Below are 17,820 nucleotides of genomic sequence, written 5' to 3' on the forward strand. Positions count from 1 at the left end.
AAAGGTGGCCGACCTGCAAGAGGTGGGTGCGGCAGGGGACGTGACTAGGATGTGCAGGGTGGCCCAAGAGGCCAGTGTGTGTGTGGAGGACCAATCGGGGACACCTATGCCCCCCCAATGGGTCGGGAGATGCAGCTGACACCATCCCAGCTCACTCCTTGTTACCCACCCCCCCATATTGTCAACTGAACTGGCACAGGATGACTCCCAGGCTGACTTCCGTGTCACCAAGTCAAAGCCACGTGTGGCGGTGAGTTGCTGTCACCAGGCCCCGTGGATCTGGGGCAGCAATGTCATCTGCTGCCCCAAGTAACCAGGGTGAGGAGGCTGCAGGGGCAGCTGCACCTCAATCCACCCCAGCTCAGTCACCCAGCCGGGACAGTGTTGGTCCAAGTCCATCACACTGAGGTTGGTCCTGCCAACATCACCCAGCAGCCAATGCCTGCAGTGACACCTTTGGTCATCGTGCCTTTAGCTACTTCCAGTGCCCAGTCCACCTGCGCTTCTGCCCCTACCAACCAGAGCGGCGTGAGCCACTCAGGTTCCGCACTTCCTCTCAAGAGGAAGAAGGGTGCTCTTACGGTACAGGCTGGGACCCCAGGGACGGCTACCCACTCCGGCATGTCAAGGAAGCCTAGTTTCAATGATGCAGAACTAGACGCACTTGTGGGCTACGTGTCGGCCCATGGCCGCGAATGGTGGCGACTGCAGGGTGCAAGACTACGCCTGCTCAACGTAGGGGCCACTTGCAGACCATCGTAGATCACATTCGTTTCCTTGGATTTGTGAGGCGCACAGCTGATTGCTCTAAGCGGTGGAATGACCTGAAACGCAGAACAAAGAACAAGCTGGCTTCCAATCATGCCTCTACTATGGTGACTGGCGGTGGGTCTCCACCAGAAGAGGAACAACTCCCGGAACATTAGTCTGTCGCTGGAGCCTTCATCACAGAGGATCAGATCCAAGGCGTGGGAAACTACCAGATCTTGAAGCAATGTCTGGTGAGTGCCCATGCATGTGTGTAATCCATGTGTATGTTGCTTGGGTGATGTGTTCTGATTGAGTGCCAGGTGAGGCTGTGTACTCGTTGCTATCTGTCACCCATGTGGTACCTCCAAACCATCCCCTGGCCTTGGGTTTCAAAGTATCCCTTCTGACCACAGTTGACAATTTGCACCTGACTACTGCACTTGCCCTTCAACTGTCATCTTGCCACAACATTGTTCATACTGTTTTCCTTTTCATTCTGCCTGATTGATGAAATCCTTAGCATTTTTACCACATGGTTTTGTGCTGTACTGCCCCAAATGTAACTTACTTCTGTCATAGATTACACCCCACAATGGCTCACATTTCTTACCTTATTATGGGAATGATTTCACCAACCGGGCTGATTGTGTGCAGGCCATGTGTAGGTGCACATTACTCGATCATTTTGGGGCCCTGTTTGAATGTTGAACATGACAATTGTCTTCTGTCATGTCGAAGTGACAACCATTGATGTATCCATGTGCCTGCCATCACTGCATCAGTGAACACTGGCTTTGTTGGAGCGTGTGGCACATGCGTGTTTTGGCACACTATTTTGCATGTTATATTTCATGATGTCCATCTCACATGGATGGGTGGCAGTACTGATTTGCTACCATCTCGGTGTCCTTGACAAATCTGCCATGGCTATGCTACGTGCCATCTGTGCTGGCATGTGTCATGTATGTGGATTGTCCATGCCACTCACAGGCTAATGTGTGATGCCAGTGCTATCCAGCATGCAGCACATGTGTTGGTTTTCCATCTTGGAGTCCTCAGTGTCTGCTTTTTGCCTCCCCTTCCAACTCATTGACCGTGCATGCATACCAGTTATTGTCATGTGACATGTCATTTATGTACTGGATGTCTGCCTCGTCATGCCTATGTGTGTGGGCTATGGTGCTCATGCCTGTTTTCATTACTTTTCTTTTATGTTTTTGCAGGTGATGAGGCACTTGATGCTGTTGAGGAGGAGATGGCGCAGAGCCAGCACTCACAGCCACAACCGGGCACCAGTGGAGGACGTGGGGTGGTGGGTGAAAACCCATTACCCCTACAGACCATACAGTCCACGGGGGTGTCTGGGTACACCTCCGGAGACCTCTATGAATCAGGTGCTGAATCGGACATTGAGACATATGTGACGTTGCAGGTGAGTGTTTCTGGCAGGGATGCTGTTCTGTCCAACCCACCTGCACCGGGGGTAGACCCCTCTATGGGGCATTCAGTGTTGGAAAGTCTGCCTGTGGCAGTTACGGATGCAGGGGTCACACTCCACAATATTTGCTCCTGTTCCTGGGCCAGCAGATCAAAGGAGGAATGCAGTCCTGCAGCCTCAGGCAGTGCCAGCACAGCAAGGCGCACATCACCTTGCCTCAAACAGGTATGGTGCCCGCCAACGCGGTGGCCGTGTGCCACCAGGCAATACTGTGTGGGAGAACTCCATCTATACTATAGCAGCACAACAGGGGGCATCGGGTGAAATTATGGCTCAGGCAATGGATAGGGTGGCCACTTCCATTCTCCCCCCTTAAAGGCAGATGGAGCTCCAGCAGCAGGCAACAGAGTCCATTTGCCACTCACACAGGGAGGACATGTTGGCGTCTGACAGGGAGCGACGGGCTGGACTGGAGACTCTGCGCACAGCCATATCTGTAGAGTCACAGGCCCACAGGGAAGCCCGGAGGTTAGAACCCAGCTCCCTCAGGAATACTCTGGGTGAACTTGAGGTGTCCCGGAGTACAAGGTCAGAACAGCAGCTGGAGCAGCTGACACGCACACTCAGCTGAGCTCCAGGCAACCCGTCGGGAGATCCGGGCATCACACGAGACCATGCAGGCAGAAATGCGTGCTACCCGTGAGGTGCTGCATGGGGATCTCCGTACCATCATCCTGCAGAACCAAACCTTTCAGACCTGCATTCTTGCTGCCATGGAGGAGCATGCGAGGACTTTGCGTGGTCTACCTCCAATATCACACCCACCTTCTAATGTACCACCAGAGGGTGATGACAGCGATGGCAGTTCTCCCACTGTAGCATAGCCGTGCAGGCCATGATCCCATGGAGGTTTTTTTTTTCTAAACATCCACACATGTGGGTGTTGGGGTCTACCCTGTACTTCATCCCTCCCGGGTGGCATCCCCCCCACCCCCAGTCAACAAATGGCCATTTTATTTTTATTTTTTATTTTAGTGTTGCTTTGTGTGGCTCCCGTAGGCATCCACTGTGTATTCCAGCTGGGCACATGCAGGCTTGTCCTGTCTTTGGGTTAGAAACTTGGGTTCTTGACACACACACCCCTCCTGCTTCACCTTTCCATGGGCTTGCAAAGGGTGTGACCAAGTGACAGTAACTTACAGTGACATTGGGCTCCCATAAGTTGTGTGGACAGTCTGTAGTCAAAACTGTGCATACATCCCTAGTGGTGATAGCTGTTCAATTCTCCACTGCATGGTGGATTTATATATGGTTCTACATCCATGACTTTTTCCTTATATACATGTACCTTCTTTGTGTCTTAACAAGCCTGTCTACTTTGCAGATGCAGTTCATGTTGTATTCAGTACACTGACACATTTGCCTACCGGCAACACTCTGCAGTTGGAAGGGGTCGATGTGCTGCCTTAGTCAGGTTCTGACACTTGCACTACTTTAATTTTTTCTGTCATATATTACCACTGTTTGATCATGTACTGATGTTTTGTCTTGCTGGTAAGTATTTGTTCATGTGTGTTGTTTTTTATTCATTACTGAGAGCAAATTGTCTGTGGCCTGTTTCCATTTGGGACAGTGCAGTTTGTGACACTTGTGTCATGTTTTGTGCATTCATTTTGTTGCTTTCACATTGCATGACATGCCATGGTGTGTTGCGTAGCTGAGATGGGGAGGGGTTGGGTGACATGCCACTATTTTGATGTGGTATTTTGCAAGGGGGTAGTCCTTCATTCTGCATGAATGTGTGGCTTTTTCTGACACAACGTTGGGTGTCTAAGTAGCTAGGGATGCACAGAATGTAGCACTTCCAGATGAACAATCTCAGGCTGGTATGGTTGTGACAGTTGACTGTCCCTTTTGTCATCATCATTGATTGTCAGCTGGTATGTGCCAGGCCTGTGTGCACTCTGCAGGGGTGTGATTTTAGGTGAAATCATTTGCCTCAAGCTGGGTACGGGCTGCCTCACCACGTGCCCTTCACCTCCCATGCGCAGCGGCCGTGCATGTGGTTGGGGATGTGGGGGCACCACCATGTCCACCGGCATGCCCCGCCAGGTTGCAACATTGTGCAGGACACATGCTGACACTATGATCCTGCACACTACTGGGGGCGCATATAGCAGCTGCCCACCAGAGCGGTCAAGGGAGCGAAAGCGTGACTTCAGCACTCCGAATGTGCACTCCACTATGCCCGGGTTGCTATATGTGCTGTGTTGTATCTTACCTCGGGTGGTGTGGTGGGTTCCGAATTGGCGTCATCATGTAGGTGCTCAGAGGGTAGGCACTGTCCCCTGGGTTGGTGATAATGGTTGTCATTAGTGGGGTTTTGACATTTCTCAGTCTGACATGCATGCATGTGCAGAGGCATTTATGCTCCCCAATTAGCCATGTGTCGCCATGCCGCCCAACTTCCAGGTCCCGGTTTAGGGGTGACATTCTGAATATGAAACTATCATGGCTGGACCCTGAATAGTTGGCATATACGGAGGTGATGATTCCCTTGGCATCACGTACAACCTGCACGTTGATGGAATGCCAGTGCTTGCGGTTTCTATAGATGTGCTCAGTGGCCCTGAGAGGGTGTAGAGCCACATGGGTGCAATCAATGGCACCTAGCACTTTGGGGACGTGTGCCACCCCGTAAAAGTCCTGGACGACAGCCTGCCTTTCTGCAGGTGTTCTGGGCATGTATATGTGCCTGCGGACTGAGGTGCGTGCAGTCATGATGGCCAACACCTGGTGTAGGCAGCGTGACTGCGTGGCCCGTGAGACACCCCCGACTATGGCAGTTATCCGCTGAAATGACCCAGTAGCCAAGAAGTGCAGTACATTGAGCACCTTTTCCAAGGGGATCAGTGCTTGGGAGCACAGGGTGGGTGATGTGAGGTCATCCTCCCACTCCCTGACCAGTTCTAGGATTATTAGTGGTGGAAACCTGTACCTCCCATACACCTGGTCATCAGGCATCCCAAAAAGGCTGGTCCTGGGTAAAAAAATGCAGGGCCTGGCTATCCTCCTCCTGCGGTGTCCCACGACCACTGCTGCGAGGAACGGTATATTCATCGTAGCGTATGAGCACGTTTGTTTGCGTGCACTTTTATTCTGCGTGGGCCCGCTTACGCCTGCTTCCTGCTGGTGTACGTGTTTCCGGATTAGCGTGTCTTTTTTTGGGGCACAGCTTTCCCCTGTTCGATTCCATGAATACGTCTTTTGCCCGTAATGCCCACATTTTCACACGTTGTTCCCCATTCCACGTGTTACGCCCACTTTTCTTGTGTGCGCTACACAATGTGCTCTTTCCAGGTGCACGTCGCGCATGCCGTTTAGTGACGTGTGCGCCTACGTGTGCCACCCACGGATTTGGCGCACATCCCAGGTTTCACAAGCGCAGCGCATTCCATGAATCGATGAACGGCTGCGTGCGCGGCTTTAGCACGCGTGCGCTGTGATTTTCACGCCTGCGCTCCCCTATTCAGCTCACATTTATTCCATGAATTACCCTGAAGGTCTTTGATCAAGAAACATGTATTGTAGCCTCAGAACAGTCATTCCATGTAAATCTCTTGTTTAAAAACTATACATAAGCGTGCCATTGTATTCAAAGATAAGGACCACTGCAGACTAAAGTGTCTCCACTTACCCATTTAGAAAAAAATCACTAACAAAAATATTGCAATGCATGCACAAAACAACCAGTCCCTCCTAACGCTTAAACGGTGCCGTTGGGTACAGCCAGTGCTCTGTAACATAGTTATATGAATGGCACTAGGCACTGAAGCAAGAGAACGAAGAAAAGCCTGCTTTAGAAAATCTCATTCCTTTGGCTGTGATACTGTTCGAAGCCCCTCCCCACCCCCAATGGTTTGCGTTAACTGCTTAGAACAGAATGTATTTACACAAACACCTACATATAACGCACATTGCGACTCATTATAATGTGGTAAAACACTGGTAATGCAGCAGTAACGGTCACCACTGCGTTACCACACTACTGAACTACAGGTTTGGATTAAGGCAGAGGAAATTCCTCCACCTTAATGCCCATAAACCACCAAATCGGCGGTATTGCCACCGAAATCCACATTGACTACTGTGGACTTCAATTAATCGGGACAAACACTGCCTACCACCACTTGTAAATTGTAATCCAGTGGTAATACCACCTGGCCATGTCATGGGTAACGGTAATAACGTTTGGCGGTATCTCTGGTGTTACTGCTGAGATACCACCAAACTCTTAATGAGGCTAAGCTAATTGTATGCGTTGTCCCTTTTCTGTTCAGTTTACTTGTTTGAAACGACTTCCAACGCTTTATCAAAGCGCTAGAGGCCCACTTTTGAAACTTGACTTGTTAATTTCTGCCTGGATCACGTTTTGTGAAGTGTCTGCTCCTCCCTCTGGGCAGATAGCCCAAGGGTTCCACTGGTAGGCGCTGAGGAGGAATTAAATATGTATGAAGCGGCCGGTCCCACTTGGCAGGAGGAGCGTTTCTCGACTGCACTGGCAGCGGAGATCTTCAGTCTGCACGAGCAGATGAAAACCGCACTAGAGTGCCCAAATCTAGCAATTCGGATTAAGTATTAGAAAAATGGCATGGCCGCTCTAAATCCGCATGAGTGGCAACCCTATAACAAAAGGGTCATATTTGCAGTTTTTATCATTCAGGGCTGACTCCTGCAGCCTGTGAAATATTTCCTATATATCTGTCGCATAATTTTTCGCATCCGGCAGGTGGCGCTGCAGCATTTAAATTCGTGTTTTTTTTTGTAGTGCCGAGTGTATCCGTTTTCTTCAAACCTTGACATCCCAAAAACTCAATCGAGTCAGTTAAAAAAAAAAATCTACATTGATTGCACATATTACTGCATAATGTTATGCACAATCGCTCACATGCTCTTGACAGATTAACTGGTAAAATAAAGCGTTCCTTCTTGCTACAACAAACAAAGAGCCCAATTTAGAAATTCGTGCAAATGTAGAAAGGGTAACAGCACTCGCTAAAACCACAATTTTCTGTGAAAGAATGACATGGCTGTGAACTGACTCGCGGGTTTTTCCCGTAACAAAAAAACCCTCAGGGCTGCGAAGGTGTCGGGCTAACAGGTTCTACAGGGATCATCGCGTTAGATGCAAAGCGACCCTTTCATCTGGTACAATGGCTCTGCTGGCGCTGCTTCTGCCGTCCCCAGAGCTTTGGCCTCCCGTGACCTCGTAAGGTTTGCAGAATCCGCAGCCCAGAATACAAAAAAAGAAACTCCTTTGCTGCCTCCCAAAAAAAAGGGATTAAGTGCCTTGGAGTCGGGCACTAAAATTACTGTTGGAGCTGGGTTGAAAATGCTCATTTCTGAAAATAAGGCACTAGGAAGACAGACGGGCATGTTAATTATAAGTCCAGATAATTCGGTTTGCTCCATCACTACGTATATTAAGGTCACACGGATAGTGAACAGTTTTGCCCAGGATCACAGGGCACTTCAGTGCAGTTTCACCACTTCTGAATGCTTATCAAAGGTTAACTCAACAGTACAGTGCAGTGCACACTTCCACTGAACGATGCAACAGATAAAAGGCTCGTCTGTCAAACGAATCACACATCCGTCAACTAAAGAAGTGTCCCCTTTATTGTTGCAAAGACACGATCTACGCTATTAAACACTATTACAAAAAGATGAATAAAGTAAACTGTGCTCGTGTCTAATTCGAATGCAATCTGGTGGCTTCTCATCGCATTTTGTCCTCTTCATGAGGTGGGTGGAGCTATGTAGATTATACACATTTTTGGCATGTAGGACAAGTGACCCTCGAGCCCACTGTGAAAAGTTGGCATCTATGAGAATGTGGTGAGCCCCCTGTCTGAAAGTTGGCATCTATGAGAATGTGGCGTACTGACATCAAAGCCGCGACTCTTAAATGTCCCTGATTTACAGCCGGCCAATGGCCCTAGTGGCGGTCATTAATGCAGGGCAGGCACTGCGAAGGCCTTCTCCTTGTAGAGCCCGAGTTTCACATTCCAACAATGAGTTAAATGATGCACCTGTGAGCAGTCTTTAACACCTTTCCTGTATACGCTAGGCATTTCTCCGTTTCTGATTTACTGGAGGCTCAACGGCAGTTTGGCAATGCTTGGTTCGCACTGTCCCCACAAGCTGTACAGTACAGCCTGTCTTCTACGAACCTCAGAATGGCGGTGCTGGGCACTGGAGGGTAACCTGCCGAATCACGCCCTGGGTCTGGGTGTGCTACCCGCAGACACCCTGATGGACATTTTGACGATGGGGATTCCCTTCTAAGCGAAATAGTGAACTCTACCACCGCACGTGCCGTCCCACAATACGATGCGTTCCTATGTGTATGTTCTCCCAGCCAGCCAGTCCTATGTCTAGCTGCGGATTCATGTGGCGCCCACCCCACCCCAGGCTGCTTTTAACTTTCTTCTATGAGACGTGGTGGGAACGGGCATACCCAAAAAGCAGGTTTGTGGCAGCGCTGGAATTGCCGCGAGCACGATCTCTGAAGAATGCCATGCATGTGAGGTCTGGGGGCGGGCGGAGTTCATACATGCATTTTTTGTTGGTTTGTCTTGAGCAGTTATTTACACCTGCTTTTGTGCGCTTGTGGCTGCTACACCCTGTTTTCAGTGCATTTTTTGCACATTCCTCCACACGTCGGTTAAGAATCTGACGTGGGTCTTCGACATATGTTTGCAATTGTGTAATCTAATGTGTGTTTCACATTGTTTAAGTAGTAGAAACGGTAGCGCCTTAGACTGTTCATGCCTACCGTAGTGAGGGCAGGCGAATGCAAGACTCCAAAGACTTTGAAATTCACAGTGTATGCCTGATCATCCAAGCTGGTCACTCCTACTCACCACGAACATATTCAATACAATTCTAGGCCCTACTTGTCGGTGATCTATCGTGCCTGGATGCGATACTGCAATGGTGCGACCGGCTCTTTTGGAACAGCGTCATTGCTCCAGTTTAAGGGAACCTGCGCAGTCCAGCAAAAGAACTGGCTCCCACATTTGACAATGTTTTGGGAACACTAAAATAGCAGACGATCTTTATAATCTTCATGCTTGCAAATAAAATATGTATATAACAAAACCAGATCCATGTTGGGACTGTAGCCCTTTAATGTAAGCTGTCTTTCTGATGGCTAAAAACAGTTTGTATAAAGTACTTCAAATAAAATTTTGAGGGGAATATTGCTTGAAAAGCAGCAACTCAAGCTGCCAAAACAAATGTAACAATTAGCCAAGCGATGAAGGTGAAGAATAATCTATGAAAGTTAAGCCCAGTGTGCAGTACCTGCGGCAAGGACTGGGAAAAGGGGGCAGGGGTACAAAAAGCAAGCATTGGAAAAGCCATCAGTTTTGGCTTTTGTGTAGGTGTGATGGGCATTTGCTAGGCCTCGATATAATGTTACTACGTGGCCATAAGATGGCAACAGCTGAAAAATTGAGTTATTACTTGGGCAAAATTAGGTGTTTACGCTGTTAGTGTCGCGCTACCTCAAACCTTCTAACAAGTGACCTAAATATTATGTTGTCAGAACTCGCAAAGGTAGGCAGGTGCTTGCATGGTTCAAGTCAAAGACATATGCCGTAGGTCATAAATGTAAATTACACAAATGAGACTCTATTCCACGTGCCCCTTAACTTCCTTGTATACAGTTCCTAAACCCAAAACTCTGTAAATTAGTCTAGAAACCAACGACATAACAAATCCCAACTCATGAACAAATATGCAACAAACGATGTCCAAATCGTTGTTTAATAGTTATCTAAACACTCAATGCTGACACGTGTTTCGACCCTCAAAAGTTGTTCATCTGGATTTGGGATTAGATCTTTTGCTGACTTTCATTAAATGGGAAAAGTCAAAAGTGAGTTTGTCTCCTGGTATCTAGCTGTGTCCCAAAAGCCCCCAGTTAAAAAATGGCATCATCTGTTTCGCCAGAGCTGGTTATTCAATAATGCACATCTACAACTGAATATTGTGTGAAGAGAAAAGCTTTCATTCAGAATTCAGCAGCAATCCGCAGTGTTCTATAGTCCAGCCTTAAATATACTCTGCAGTGCGTTGTTAACACTCCTCCTGCAGTCGGGTTTAGCGTTCCAGTGATGCCAGGTACGGACAGTCGGCACAAGATCTAATGCCAAGAAATGACCCTGCCAGGCTAATGGCTGATGTTAGGGTATCCGCAGATTTCACTGAATCCAATAATCTTTGAAATTTCTTTCTTCAAATTGGTTAGATAAGTAGGTACATTTTAAAACATATGGGGATGGGGGTAAGGGGATGGGATAAGGTATGGAGAAGTGGGGGGGCAGGAAGGGGGTCTCCCCGAATAATTATTTTTATCAAAGAAAACAAAATTCAAAGTTTTCTCCTTTAGGTGAAGTGGATTCAGGGAAATCACTTCCATCCGATGTTGGTGCTTGGGTGAGCTCAGAGATCCCCTGGCAGATGGATCTTGGGCAGAGATGTAGAGGGTGGGAATTACCAATGGGGATTAATATGGCCATGGGCAGTGAATGGGTGGGTAAGTAACCAAACACCTGCAAGCTGTGCGTTTCTCCTCCATGCCATGTTCCTCTTATCTGTACTCCAATGCATTTGTTTGGGCATGTAGGTGGCGCTTAATCGCCACCCAATAGCCCAACTAAAAATGAACGTTGCAGGCATGCACATGCATAAGGGAGAGGGTGATTGGAGATGAAAGGAAACTCCCCCCATGGGAAATATTTCTTGTCGATTGACGAAACATGGTTGCAAATATTTAAAACCAATTTGGCTGTTAAATTGATTAAAAAGAACATGCATAACAAGGAATGTTAATAATCAGTAACTGCCTGATGTCTGTCGTTTGTGTCTTTGCCTGGAGTCTAACCTTTTTTTTCTCCAGTTTGGCTGGTGTCCCAAACCCTTTTTTTTTTTTTCCCCTTGTCTCCCCAGACCGCACTGAAGTCCTACCCTACCCTGCCCTCCCCTCACCCTTCTCCCTTCCTTTCTTACCTTTTCTCCTTGGTCTAAGACATGCCCTCCCGTTTCATGGCTGCCAAGGAATTAGGAAAGGGACTTAGTCCCTGTTGGGGGAGTTTTCCAAATACTATTGGTACTAAGACTTTAGTAAGCTATGCCAGTGGTTTGTAGATCTCCAACTCCTCTTAGTATCATTCTGTACTAGCTGAGGACCTTGGTAGAGTGGCAAAGCAGTCAGGCTTATCTTAAGAGGAAGATGTGAGCTGTAGGTAAGAAACTCTTATACAATTAATTTATATAAAATTATATATTTTTTTATATATACACCAGAATCCCTTTTAAATACTTCACACGAGAACAATTCGGAATACTTGAGAATACACTACAAAAGGCACTTTCACTTTTGTGTTTGTTTGCGGTTACATTTGTCGCAATGTTAAAAAGGAAAAGGCAATGTCATTGTATTATTGGTTACTACGCGCACCTGCGGTTTTTAAGTTCTTACGGTAATATATTTACTCTGCAAACACGTACAGTAAAGTTACTTAAAGGGAGGAAAATGGTCAGTGTAAAATTAGCCTGGTTCTAGAGAGGGTTTCTTCGCCCAGTCCCCAAGCGGAACCCTAGCAAAAAGAATTTCGGAGAGGGCTCAAAGTCTTGCAAGAAGGAGAATACAAAGAGTTCCCGTGGGTTTCTTCCATCTCTAGTGTTATAGGAGCAGCAAGTTAACTAACAAGGGAGACCCGTTAAGGACTCGATGAAGGGACACAAGCAGTGGCTTGAGTCCAAGGTGAGAGGGGGCGACCCTGGACGCCTCTAGGTGCACTCCAATGCTCTGGATTGACTTTTTGGAATCGGATAAGCAACACCTTTTTCCCTACAGTACCTTAGGTTAGAAGAAAATGTTCATGCTGGATGCTCCGCGATGTTGCCACTCTGGACCCGACCTCTGGATTTTTTGGTCTGATGACTGAAGGCAGGACAATGGACGGGGTCTCTCAGCAGCAGTCTCGAGGGAGGATATGGGGCACGTCTTTCAGCAACTTCTTGGTTCACTCTGCGGTTTTGGTGCCTTTTCTGCAGAAACAACAAAGGACACCGATCGCCTAGTCAATATTTGACGCTTTCTGCAGTCCCACACACTGGTGAGGGTGCCTGGGGAAAGTTGAATCGGATCTCTGGAGTGTCCTTACAGATTCAACAAAGATTTGGACAGATTCAGCCTTTCCTTGGCGATGCACTTGAAATGGGCTGCAGGTTTCCTGGAATTGAGGTTTTGCAGCTCCTAGGACCTCGGGAGATGGCTCCATTCAAAGTTCGTCTTGGGACTGGTTGTTCCCACCAGCCAAAGGTAAGGAGTCCTCTTCGGAGGTCCTGAGTCGCACAGAAAACTGGGTCAGGACAGCAGTGGTTGCTTCAGTGTTGCATAGGGTCATGCAGGCGTCTCTGGTCTTCGGTTACTTCAGCCTCCAGTGGTCGACTTGCTTTTCACTCCAGAAGCCTCACCTTTTATACGGTTCGAGCACACACTCCTGCAATCTCTCTCAGCATTTTACAGAAGCATAAAAATGATAAATCTCCTTAACAGTCCCTTGACGGTTCTCTATGGTGGCCATCGTGGTTTGTAGTTTTTTCCGGAACATTGTTCCGGATCCCACCACATATCAGTGCTTATTGCTATAATCTCAGTTATCAGAAATGTATTTAAATTGACCAGCAATTGTTTTAAAAATGTTTACTGATCATCAATCGGTATGATTTTCTTTATTTGACATTGATGGAATTTACGAACTGCTCAGTGCAAAATTATCGCAGGTGTATAGCTATTGATGAGACAAGAAAACGGTCCAGAACCACAGTGGGACTAGCTGAGGGAGACAGACATGCAAGCGCATAAGACAACCAAACAATCTAGAGAAATCAGACCAGATCCCGTGTCCTGGCCAAGGCAAACCAAGCAAAGCGTCAAGCGAAGGCATTCGAGAGAGAGAGAAAACCAGGGCCAAGGGCCGATTGGGAAGTATACAGGAACGAAGAAAGAGCAAGGCATGGACGGCCAACTCAGTGAGCCATCATTGAGAAACCAGGAATGCAATCTGAAGACCGTAGGCCTGTAAATACAAGGGGTTGGTTACAGGATCAGGAATTTGTGGAGCAGAAGCTGAATACAGACCACAGCAAAACACTGAGCTGCAGATGTTTGAGTAGCAACTAGCCGTGGTCCAGGTGCTCCATACATGTGCAAGCATGTTGTAGCTCAGCCAAGGATGCCAATGAGGAGTATAGCCTTGCCGCATACGAGGTGTCTAGCGGCATTACTGCGTACAATGGCCTGTGAAAGAATTGTGACAATAATGCCCTGAAATCTAGGTAAGCGATTTAATTATTCTTTTATTTATTTATTCTGTTTTTGGGATTCTTTTGCTGGATTATTTGGGTCAGTGTATAACTGCTTCTGGGAATTTGAAATGCTATTAGCACCATTTCGTTTTTAAAGATGTACATTGCGTTCTTAAAGCCCCCTTTTTTTATTGTAAAACTCTGGAAACGATTTTCTCCATAATGACGGTGGAGTGCACAGACTTGGTTTTCTTTTTGATGGTAACGTGGATTGAAAATGGAGTCTTTGTGTAAATAGCCAGAATCCTGACTGGTGTGCTTGATCGGTATGCTAGGATTGGCCAGGGCGTATAGCCAGAATCCTGACTGATGTGCTTGATCGGTATGCTAGGATTGGCCAGGGCGTATAGCCAGAATCCTGACTGGTGTGCTTGATCGGTATGCTAGGATTGGCCAGGGCGTATAGCCAGAATCCTGACTGGTGTGCTTGATTGGTATGCTAGGATTGGCCAGGGCGTGACTGCGTGCTTCACATAAACCTTGTGAAGTTATGTAATAGCCTAGTTCTGGTTATTTGGCTAAAATGGTATTTAATGATAGCACAGCTTAAGCAGCCCTTTGGAGCCACATTTATTTTGATTGTGATGCCACAAGTCCAGCTTCCTTGAAAGCATGTAAGGCAATACCGTCCAGTAGTCTATTGGGGTACCAGATCCGCAAGATGCAAAAGCTCAGCAGCTGGACGGGGTGATGCTGTTTTCATCTTGAGCTCTTTCTTTTATTGATTTTAATATTTGATTTGTAAGATATTCATTTTGATATTCTAAGCTCTCATTAGGTTGACATTACATAAACCAATTTGTATTTAAAAGAATTAAAGTCCAAATTAAACAAAGGTGGTCTCCAGCTTTATGCCAGTGAAGTTACAACAATTTTGTATTTGTATTTGTTTTATTTTTATTTATTTATATATAGCTGTTACTCAATCACAGACCGATTATGCACAAAAATGAAATGTACCTGCCTGCACAAATTTCACAAATGTACACACAATCACGCATTACCATAATCCATTCTGTGTGTATATTAAATTCGAAAATACGGGACATTCCGACTAAGCATAATCTTAATTTCCCCGCAATGACACCCACTATTACCATATCGGAACACTACTCCCAACATGGATGTGGTGCTGGAGCTTCTGAACGTGTGTGTGTGCGCAGCATTCAATCTACTTTTAATCATTTGCCTTCAGGGCTCGAGATGTAAATGAAGTGGGCACTGGGGGGAGGAGGGCGGGGGGTACATTGCTGCCTGGGCACTAATGTAAGCAACCGTAAGAGCATGGGTTTATCCAATTCTGGCAAATTAATTGCTCTCCTTCATCTCTTCATATTAATCTGTTCCAATGATCTGCAACCAGAGGTAGCCAAGCTGTCACTCTCCGATCGATTGGCTTACCAGTCCTATCAACCAGAGTCTGCATAGTCCGTGGTGAGGGAATGGGAGTTGTAGACTGAAATGTCTGGCAGGAGACCGGTTGCCTTCCCCTGCCTTGGACAATAAATGGTAGCAGGTGGGACCTCTGCAAGTTCTTTAAGGTTAATCTTATTTCTACCAAAAACTCCCTCCCTGTCCAGTCTGTCTTTTTAATTTCTATTACATATTGATCATGAGTTGTTCCGGAGGTTTATGCGTTCCTTGTTGGCTGCTGTTCAGTTCCTTTTTAACTAAATCTATTTTGACATCCATGTGTGTTTGATTTTTGTAGTTAATACTTGGTTTTCCACATACTTTGCTTGTTGACCGTACTCTTTATTTTTATAGGTTTGCCTACAAAGATGAATATGAAAAGTTCAAGCTGTACCTGACCATTATCCTCTTTCTTGGTGCTGTAGCTTGCATGTTCTTTCTACACTACAGGTAAGTCCTTCACTTTGGAAGACCCCTAGACCACTTGTGTTAATTGCCGTGTCATGTGTCCTTTGTTTGCATTATTACCTCCAAACGTTTCCTCTTTTAGAAAGGCGTTGGTGTGGGCATGATGTAGGAGAGAGTTTAAAGGACCCTTTTTTTCTCCACCATGCAGATCTGGTGGCCCGGGAGGACTCTTCAAATACGCAAGCACTCTAGTAGTGCATATTACTGATGGGCTCAGGGGAGTTGCAAGGTCTGGAAAAGACCCGGGGCTAAGCTGAAGTTGGAACTGTTGGGACTGGGGGCTAGCTAGTCTTTTGGCTATAGCTCCTGAGATTCTATCCGGGGCTACAACCAAAGATCGGGGGCTATAGCCCCCCCCCCCCCCGCCCTAGCAACGCCCCTGGATGGGCTATATGCCTTATGTAAAGTGCGAGAACTGCTTAGCCAAACGTCTGCTCAGTTTTTGTACAGTTTTTTTTAATGTATTTATTTTAACCAGGGAATCGGAACAGTAATCCTTCCAAACAAATAAAGTGGACTTTTTGGGGCAGCGGAAATGTGGAAAGGTTGCAATTTGGAGCCAAATCAATGAATTTATCTCTTCCTGTTCAAATCCCACTCTTGGCCATTAGCGACCAGATGTGGTGACTCCGAAGCAGCCTGCAGAGGGCAGACTAAAAGTACTTGTTGCGGTCTGTGCTGTTCGAATGTCATAGGTGACCTTGTTACCGATTAGCAAATGGCATTAGGTGATAGATTTGTGCTGACTGGATATGACTAACCTTTCCTATATCGTTGTGAAATATGAGCCACCATCCCCACATTGATGTCTCACAGTTCAAGTGGACCATCTGAGCTCCCTTTTCCAATTATTTCTTTCCTTATTTTATTTTTTTTAGATAGTCATGCTTTCAGTATTTAGCGTCTTTAATACTGTTTTCTACATTGAGTTTGTGAGAGAAGGTCCTTGGCTGTGAGTTGCGCGCATTGTCCTTGAGGTGCGACAGGGTGGATAATTTTTGACGTGCAAAAGAAACATCTCCGTTTCTGCAGCAGCTTCCTGGGACTGCTCCGGTTTCTGACTTGGCCCCTCTGCCATGGCAAAAGCATTAAGTGGCCCATCCTCCATTGCCTTCTTGGCCAGTTCCTCTACTGGCGCCTCAACCTCCCCCCCCCCCCCCGCCCCTCTACCCCCTCTCGGTTAGATCACCAGCAGCACCTCCACAGGCTGGGCCTTCCCTCTGAGCCACCTTCTGATGGATAACCCCCCCACCTCCCCCATCCCCCAACATCATCAGCCCCATTGCCCAGCTGGGTGGAGGCCACTTCCTACTCAATGCCCCCACAACAAGATAGGAAGCCCTTCCGTACACCTCTGTCAGGCTAGTTGCTGCACTCTACCTCCCCCATCGGGACAATGCCCACCTGCTCTCCCATTGGCCCTACCTCCATGGGGAGGTCCACTAGAGGCTCTGTCTCCCCATCCTCTGCATGGTTTTTCTGTTTGCGGTTTCCCACCAGCAGCAAAGTCTGTAAATGCCAACACTGAGAACTGCATCCGTCTGGTTACTAATTTAAGGAACTGCCAAAAGACACCAACTTGGAGGACCCCCAATTTTTAAGCCCCAGGCACACCCTTTCCAGTAACATCCTGCCTCGCTCTAAACTCATGCCCATGTCGACCCTGTGTAGGGTCAAGACCCTGTATTAGTTGTGTATAAGACTGCTAATATAATTATAACCACGACAGCTAGCGCACAAAAGAGCCAAGAAATCTTTCCAGGGCTGTGTAAGTAGTTTGTTAGATCCAAGTGAGCGCTACCAAACTTTCCTTAAAGACTCTTAAGAGCTCCGGAGAAAAGGTTGGAGTGCCGGATATGTCTTGTCTGGAGCTCTAGGAGCAATTTCTTCATCCATCTTGGTCAAAAGGTACTGCCACTGAATCTCCCTATTGAGGACCCACTCGTCTGCACACAACCTAGAAGTGGTAATTGTAACACCAGAATGTAGGATGGATGGAAAGGGATATGGGCCACAGTCGATCAAAACAGAGGTGGGTAGGATAGGGTACTGCTACTAACCAACCCTACTAAAAAACCCATCCTTTGCATACACCTCTCAAACTCTGAACTAAAAACAATTATACCTCTACAGCACAACGAACTTCATGCACTTCACACATATATATAGCCTTGCACATCAGCACATGGCGGCTACCAACCGAAAAACACACCTATGCTCCGTGAACGGTGTCAATCGAACTGAAGCTGCCAACAGCACATCACAGCTCTTTCTCTTTTCTCCCGCTCAGTCCTAACTTACGTCCC

General features: G+C 47.1%; 1 protein-coding gene across 1 annotated transcript in view; it reads left to right on the forward strand.

Annotated features, from left to right (window-relative positions):
* TMEM120B (transmembrane protein 120B) overlaps positions 1-17,820 on the forward strand; it is a 267,192-nt gene that overhangs the window by 158,355 nt on the left and 91,017 nt on the right. The window contains exon 5 of the mRNA XM_069619587.1: positions 15,401-15,496. Coding sequence (XP_069475688.1) covers positions 15,401-15,496 — 96 coding nt within the window. The remainder of the gene's footprint in view (positions 1-15,400; positions 15,497-17,820) is intronic.

Source organism: Ambystoma mexicanum, chromosome 10 (genome assembly GCF_040938575.1).
Source record: "Ambystoma mexicanum isolate Mex_15411 chromosome 10, UKY_AmexF1_1, whole genome shotgun sequence".
NCBI lineage: Eukaryota > Metazoa > Chordata > Amphibia > Caudata > Ambystomatidae > Ambystoma > Ambystoma mexicanum.